General features: G+C 32.0%; 1 protein-coding gene across 1 annotated transcript in view; it reads left to right on the top strand.

Moving 5' to 3' along the window:
- The window catches only part of LOC108762760 (transcription termination factor 2), a 35,025-nt gene extending 30,384 nt beyond the window's left edge, over nucleotides 1–4,641 (top strand). The window contains exons 7-12 of the mRNA XM_018509916.1: nucleotides 1,160–1,377; nucleotides 1,502–2,003; nucleotides 2,103–2,437; nucleotides 2,511–2,681; nucleotides 4,173–4,372; nucleotides 4,473–4,641. Coding sequence (XP_018365418.1) covers nucleotides 1,160–1,377; nucleotides 1,502–2,003; nucleotides 2,103–2,437; nucleotides 2,511–2,681; nucleotides 4,173–4,372; nucleotides 4,473–4,620 — 1,574 coding nt within the window. The 3' untranslated portion in view covers nucleotides 4,621–4,641. The remainder of the gene's footprint in view (nucleotides 1–1,159; nucleotides 1,378–1,501; nucleotides 2,004–2,102; nucleotides 2,438–2,510; nucleotides 2,682–4,172; nucleotides 4,373–4,472) is intronic.
- Nucleotides 4,642–8,416: the final 3,775 nt, after the last annotated feature.

Raw genomic sequence — 8,416 nt, 5'->3', positions numbered from 1 at the left:
AACAAAAAATGTCATGCGTTTCTTGTTCAGTAGGATTGTCATTGAGGAATAGACTAGAATAAACTAATTCGGTTAAAAATTTACAAAATGGCGGCAGTTAAAAATTTTTTTTCATTTTTACCTATTTTTTTCGTTACTTTTTTCGCGATTAAAAAAAAAAGTATTTTATATATCGACATGATTGTAGTCTATTCCATGGAGAAAACAATTACGCGTATTTAAAAAAAAAAACATTAAGATTTATTAAAAATTCGCTGAGTTATCACTTCCGGAAGGATGAAAAAAGGGGTTTCGAGAAAAACGCGTTTAAAGTTTTCAGTTTGGTTTTCTCGATGTAAATGTTAAAATCGGGATACTTACAGCTAATCATCTATTCCAGGCCCATACAGCAGTCCTTCGGCTTCTTCAAAATTTAATTGTTCATGGAGTTTTTCGTTTTTTCGTAGCGTTCTTTCCTCCATTGAAGCAAGTGCCGTTCGCCGCTCTGCGTCTTTCAAACGTTCCTCGTTACGATGGTTGGCATATTCGTGTGCATGTGGACCGATGACGATGCCCATGATCGTCATAATTTTCAAAATAGGATGAAAGCCTTCATTGAAAATACACGTTGCCAGATATGCGGATATGGTAATAATATTTGAAGCGCAAAACGTGTATTTCGGAGCGAACTGCCATATCGTTTTGTTGAAGTATTCATTGTTGTTTTGCGTATATCCTTCAAGACAACGGTCCAGCAAATCATTGGATGATAGGTCTTCGTAAATTGGTCTGATCAATTCCTGCACATGATGGTCGAGAGGAGCGGAGTGATTGTAGTCTTCCAAACTTCCAGCCGCTTCTGCCTTTCGTACCCGTGGGAGACGCTCGATGCGTGCTTCCGCACGGGTCGACTCAATGACTCATAACTTTTGAATCGTAACGAATATCGATTTGTCCTTTTAGCACAACATTCTAGACAGTTATAGCTATCGAAATCCGCAAAAAAAATTTCGATTTTTTTGACCCAACAAACGAGACTGGACCCTTAAACGGTCTAGCTGGATCTTAATGCTTGTATGCTTATATAAATTTATATACTACGTATGTAGTCCCCAGAAACACGCGCCGAAATGATTTTTCGGTCTGAATCTATTAAGATGAATACATATGATTACGACAGGTCATAAAGGTGGTACTCTAGTAGTATGTCCTGCATCTTTATTGTCACAATGGAAAAATGAAGTGCAGAACAGATGCAAACTTGGTCTATTATCTGTTGAAGTGCATCACGGCAGCAATCGACAGAACGCTCCTAAACAATTGGCAAGAAAAGATATAGTCATCACGACATATAATATAGTATCTCGAGAATATAAAACCAATTCTACATTATATAAGGTATATTAAAGCTTACAAATATTATTTGACCAATAAGTAGACAAGTAGGAACTTAATCTTATTAATACGTATATAATACAGATCTGAGTTTTTAATTTAATCGCAAATTGAAATTTTATTGCAGATCGATTGGAAAAGGGTTATACTCGATGAAGCACATATAATAAGAAATCGCAAAAGTCAAGCATCGGAAGCAGTATGTGGACTTGTTGCGAGTAAACGATGGGCTCTTACAGGCACACCTATACAGAATAAGGAATTAGATTTATACGCCATACTGAAGTTTCTTAAATGCTCACCTTTTGACGATTTACGCGTTTGGAGGCGATGGGTAGATAATAAAAACGCTGCGGGTCATCAAAGATTGGCGACAGTAATGAAGACGTTAATGTTACGGAGAACTAAACAAGAATTGATGTCGAAGGGCGAGTTGAAAAGTTTACCCGATAAATCCATTGAGGAGGTGGTAGTGCAACTCGATCAACAGGAACAATTGGTTTATGAAAAAATTTTAGCGTATTCCCGCACTCTATTTGCACAATTTTTAGCTCAACGTGCAGAGAAAGATCATATGTTAGATTTGTACAATGGCAAATACGATAAACCTTCCTTTTTCTCAAACCCAAGTAAGATTTCATTTAAATTAATATGCTATATTTTGCGTACTTTCTAATCATCGAAATGTATTTATTTTAATGCGTAATTATCCATTTTCTTTTTTTAAGACAAGGAGACTCAGTTCACGGAAGCACAAAAAAAATTATTGGCGTTACACGCCGATGTAAAGACGCATGAAATCTTAGTACTTCTGCTACGACTGCGTCAAATATGTTGTCATCCGGCATTGATCCACGCAATGCTGGATCAGGAAGACTTGCAACAAAGCGGTATAATGGATATAGAAAACGTGGATTCCAATTTATTATCGCGCGTGCATAATATGTCACTTACTGGAGTTGATAATGAAGAGGAGGAAAACGCTGGTGTTGATCAAAGAATAATGGAAAATGTACTTACCGCCGAAAATCCGGTGTTTGATGATGATCGTATTAGTTCTAAAGTAAGTGATAATTATATAATCTGAACGAACTGTATTATTTTATTTGATTATAATTCAATATAAAATGATTCAGATGAAGATGCTACTTAATATTGTTAAAGAAATTTTGCAAAAAAATAACGATAAACTTATTATCGTTTCGCAATGGACTGCATTGTTGGAAGTCGTTGCATCACATTTGCCCTCAATAAAAGGGGCTACTTTTAGCAAATTTACAGGAAATGTTCCTATTAAAGATCGACAGGTATGAATTATCGATATCAATATTATCTGTGTACACAGTCACGTTCAAAAATATTTTGTTATTGGACCTTGAATAAGTTCTCGCTGTTTCTTTAAAAATGGCAGTAGCAGTACTCCGTGCATGGAATTTCGAATGGTAACGCACATGCAAGGAAGTACTGTATCTAACCTTACATTTCAGTGTATGATAGTTCACTTTAGTGTAAACAAAGTAATTTTTTATTAGTTCTGAAAATGTCTACTTTTGTGCCGAATAAAGTGTATTTGCGGGGAATTTTATTGCACTACTTTATTCAAAAGAAATCTGCAGCTGAAGCGCATAGAATTCTTGTTGAGACTTATGGTGACAATGCTCTGTCGGATACGACATGCAGAGACTGGTTTCGATGCTTCAAAAATAATGATTTTGAACTTGAGGATAAAGAACGTTTTGGCGCACCGAAAAAATTTGAAGACAAAGAATACTTTAAAAAATACTTAAGAATACTTATACTTTAAGAATACTTTAAATAAAATGTTTGTTTTCCTTATATTTTAAATTTAAGCTTCTATTTTGTAAAAAAACAGCGAGAACTTATTCAAGGTCCTAATAGCTTCTTAGTATATTCTCCTAGTTTGGTTTTCCATTTTTGAGGGAGTACCATGCGTATCAGTTAGCGTATCATTTAGCTTTAGAGTTTCTTCGGGGAGCAGAGAGTCGCTTGTGTTTTTGCATTTAGTAGTAGTTTGCATTCTTACTTCTTAGTTTGTTAACACTCGAGAGAACTTACAGTTTAACGCCGAATCCGATCGGCGAATGCGAAAAATCGCGAATATGGGGCACAGGTGAAATTGAACCCGGATCCACATCACGAGTTAATCGCACTGAACGGCGAGCCATTCGGCGTCCCAAAATATTCTGTTACTGATATTTTTGTCACATTTCACGAAAAGTTGAATACCTTGGTGAAAATAATTGTAGAGAAATTTTTGACCACGCATTTTAAAGTGCAAAAATAGGGCTTTAAATCTGCGCTTATTTTTTTCTCTACCTTAAATTATATAAAATTGAAAATTAATATTGTAATATTTTTATTTTATTCTAAAGCTTTGTAGTTTAATGAAACATCGCACAAAATTTAGTATAAAAGTATTTTAAAGTAGGCTTTCTAAACTTTAAAATGCTTTTATATTAAATTTGATTCGATGATATTTTGATCAATGCAGCGCTCCAATGTAAAACAAAAGTATTGCAAAAAATATTGATTTTCAATTTTATGTAATTTAGAAACAAAATGTAGAAAAATATTGAAACACAGATTTAAAGTCCTTTACGTTTTAAAATACGTCGTCGAAAATGTTTATACGAATGTTTTCTACCGAAATATTTAACTTTCCGTGAAATGTGACAAAAATATTTGTAGACAACAATATTTATGTGTGAGCGCGACTATATTATTTTTATTGTATCCTACCCCATTAAAAAATTAATGTTTATATATTTTTCCTTCAGGGTATAATAGAATCTTTTAACAGTCGAAAATCTGGTCCGAGAATTCTATTACTGTCATTGACTGCTGGCGGAGTAGGATTAAACTTGGTAGGCGGGAATCATTTGTTGCTATTCGACATTCATTGGAATCCACAGTTAGAAACACAAGCGCAAGACAGGATTTATCGTTTTGGTCAAACCAAGAATGTTTATGTTTACAAGTTTGTATATCGTGTTTGATTTCTACTCCTAATGTTCTTTATTTCTTTCTTTATGTTCTTTGCAAAGTTTATTTTAATATCTTTTTATTTTCATTTTTAGGTTTATTTGTGTTAATACAATAGAAGAACGTATTAAAGCGTTGCAAGAACGGAAACTTCAGATAGCGAAAAATGTATTGAGTGGTAGTACAAGCAGGGTAATTGGAAAACTTACGCTGAATGATCTCAAATCTCTATTCGGTTTCTAATCCATTCTTGTAATAATAGTTGACAGCTTTATATTATATATATATAATGTTTTATTTAATTTTTTATAATTATTTATATATATAATATTTTCTTAAATACAATATTTTTTAATAATTTTGATAATAATACACATTTTAATAAACGAAACGTGTCACATTATGAATTTTCTATGGACAGTTTATTATTTTCTTTCTATTAATTTTATTTACCTTGACTCTTATCTATGCTTTGACTGTTTTAATTGTTGATATGAGTATATTTTATTTAAGTTCTTTTATGTTAATACGTATCAATTCATATTTTTTATTTCTAAAGTAGAATGCAATTTTACTTTAAAATCACACTGAGCCATAGAGGATACTTTTTCAAGCATAACGAATATGAAATATATTATTTGTAAGTTTTAATAGCATGGTTCAGTCATTAAATTAAGGTATAATGCAGTATATAATAGTTTTTACTTTATCACATGACATTCTCCTATTTGCTTTATTATATTTATCACCAGTTAATTTTGGCGGTATTTTTTGTTCATTATGTATTGTGCTACATGCTGTATAAAAATATACCATGGAATTAAAAAATTATAAGAAGTGTAAAGGGTTTTATTTATATTGCTCTCTTAAAGAAAACTCGCATTCACACAATGAAGCGTCAAGTCGTTTTCATGTTTAATGTTTATTTAAGAACTTCAAGACGAAATTACAATCTTTTATCTTGATAACTTATCTTAAATCGTAAATCGAAATCGTCCCTTTTCCATAGAACAACCGAAAGTCAACCTCTCGAACAAAAATCGTTCCAGCTCGAAAAAAACTACATAATTACATATACGCAGCAAGTTTACACATCACCTAAATATATATAAATATATACTAGGAGCAGTAGGTTTCCTGAGACAATCACTCATTCTATTAAATACGCTTCCTATATTTATTTGAAAAAATATAAATGTTTCTAAATAGGAAGGATGGCGATTAATAACACTATACTATTCAAATTAAGTCCGACACATGTGCATATATAATGCACTATTATAATATCGATATTAATGGGCGAGTTCAAGTCGACAAAACGGCCAGGTCTGCTTGCTGAGCAATTAAACATAATTAATTGATTGGTCCACAATTAAGAACTAATCATGCTTAGTCGCTTTATCGTCTTAAACTCGCCCAATTTCTCTGTGATAAAATTTCAAATCAATCTAAGATACTTGTATTATAACTGTGTCTGATAACTCGGGTAGAACTGTGTCTGATAGTTCAATATCTTGAAGTATGTACCACAAATATTAAATATAACAAAGACAAAAATAATAATATTAATAACATGCAATATTAAATTAACTAATATGAATATTTCAGACCGTCTGTCAAAAATAGATTATGTAAAGCATCTGTTATAAATTGTGTCGGCAGAAATAATTGTACAGAGTAATTATGCAGGGGCGTATTCAGATTCTCGCGTCGGTGCTCTCCTGATACAGTCATCCTTATTTAACATTCGGTAAACAATAAGGATGGAGTGATATCTGGGTGGCATTTGGGTGCGAATCTGAACATAGCTCAAGGGAAAATTACTTTTAAAAGTAAGTTACAGTTTTTTTTTAATAACAAGTTATATTTTATTTTTATTATTCTATTATTAATTTTGTTGGTTTTACAAACCATTGTTTTATTTTTTTAAGATCTTAATCTTTTTGAGAGTATCCAATGGTCGATGCCAACTGGTATGGGGAAATACATTTTTTGTGTATTTGGAAATTTATCACTGGAATCTATACAAGGTTTAAATTGTTACACGAAGAACATAAATCATGACTTTAAGTTTACTACGCTCAAGAGAGCTAGAAATTAATTGAAATGTTCGTCTTATTGTAAATATTACATTTTTTTAGTCGTAATTTCTGTAATAATTTTATGCGCATTCTATTACAGTGTTGGATCCTAATAGCCTGTTGCTTTTCTTTTTGTTTTTGATTAGTGTATTATAATGGTTTTTTGTATAACAATTACTTCTTCTTTTTTATAGATTCGAAAATCTTTTCTTAGGGTTGAAGTATACATATTAAATGTGTCTCTAAGGTGGAGTTTATGCCAAAAAAATTCAAAATTGAGTTAAAAAATGAGACTTACTATTTCTTAGTCCAATGTGGCACTTAGAGCTGTCACATCGTGACATTTAGTTCATATAAAAGCTGTGCAATCTATAGTTACGAAATAGTAGTCCATAGACTAATAATTTGTACGAAGAAACAACGTAAAGTTTAATTTAATTGGACTTAGTATCCTCTAAAAACAGGGAAAACAAATATTTCTATATAAATAATTCAATGTTTCAATGTGTCATAAGTTGTTTTATAAATATAATATGAAGAATAAAGAAGCAAATTTACATATATCAATATATGTGTATCATAATTATACAATCACTAGAATATTATTATAAGTATCGAACTCAATATCAAACATCAGTTTTATTCCGTTAGCATACAAATGATCAAGAAGAGTAGTAACAATATCCACATGATTATAAACAGATTTGAAAACGGACAAATTCTTTTCTATTACAGAAGCTGTTTGAAAGTATCTATAAATGTGAAAAAAGAAAAAAAAGAAAAAAATATATAGAAACAGCTTTACATTTTTACATCATTCTTAATTTAGATTTTAGAGATAAGTATTTATGTACTTATCTATCTGAAAAATTATTATTCTTAAATTTCAGATTTTCGTGTAAAGTGGATATCTTGTTCAGTGCTTTCTAACAATACACATAAAAAAATAGTACAAAGCATTATATACGATATAGATTATACAATTAAGCTCATCAATATTCTATTTCACAATTTCTCACACACACACAATATATTATTCATATTTATATTCACCTGCTTGTTGATTTTATCATATATTAAGATTTTGTAATATCGATTTACAGCGTTTATTCGCTCACACATTCTTTTGATTATTAGTTAATTTTCAACAATTTAAAGAAGAAGTACAGTATAAAGTAAGAGCGTGTACAGGTTAATGTGTAGAAAAATTTATTTTTAATGATTTTTAAGTACATAGATTTGTTGTACTCCATGAAAAGAAAAATGCTATATCATTAATAATGAGTCCAGTCACCACCGGCATTGATAATTACCTGACATCTCCGAGGCATACTTTCCACTAAGTTGACTGCGTATTCGTTCGGTAAAGACCTCCAAATGAGACGAATTTGTCGTGTCAGCTGCTTCAAAGTGCATACTCTTTTTCCTCGAAGCTTGTGCTTGAGATATGCCCACACATTTTCAATGGGATTTGCATCTGGCGATTGCGATGGCCAATCAAGTGTGACGATGCCAGACCGCTCTTTCCACTCGGTGCAAAGCTTGCTCCGGTGTTTTGGGTCGTTGTCTTCCTGTAAGATCCAGTCCTCGTTTTTTTTTTATGAAACATCGTTCAGCAGTCGACAACAAATACTTTTCATAAATTTTAAGCATTTTCGGAGCATTTAAATTGTATGTAAACAGATGTAATGCTCTAAAACCCTGTTTTGAAAAGCAGCCTCAAAGATGAACTTTTACAGGGTGTTTAACGGTCCGTTGTATTAATCTATTGGTCAAGGTTGACCAGGAACGTCGGATGGTAATATATCCCCAAACAGAAGCTTCGTCCGTAAAAATCACGTTGCTTCAATCTCGGTCCAAATTCTCCTTTGCCCAAGCGAGTCTTTTCGTCACTGTTTTTCGCCTAACAGTGGTTTCTTCATTGTGCTTCGATATTTGATGTTATGCGTAAGGAGATG

Source organism: Trachymyrmex cornetzi, unplaced genomic scaffold, assembly GCF_001594075.2.
Source record: "Trachymyrmex cornetzi isolate Tcor2-1 unplaced genomic scaffold, Tcor1.1 scaffold320, whole genome shotgun sequence".
Lineage (NCBI taxonomy): Eukaryota > Metazoa > Arthropoda > Insecta > Hymenoptera > Formicidae > Trachymyrmex > Trachymyrmex cornetzi.
The sequence above is the reverse complement of the archived record's forward strand: the minus strand, read 5'-3'. Positions and strand labels throughout refer to the sequence as shown.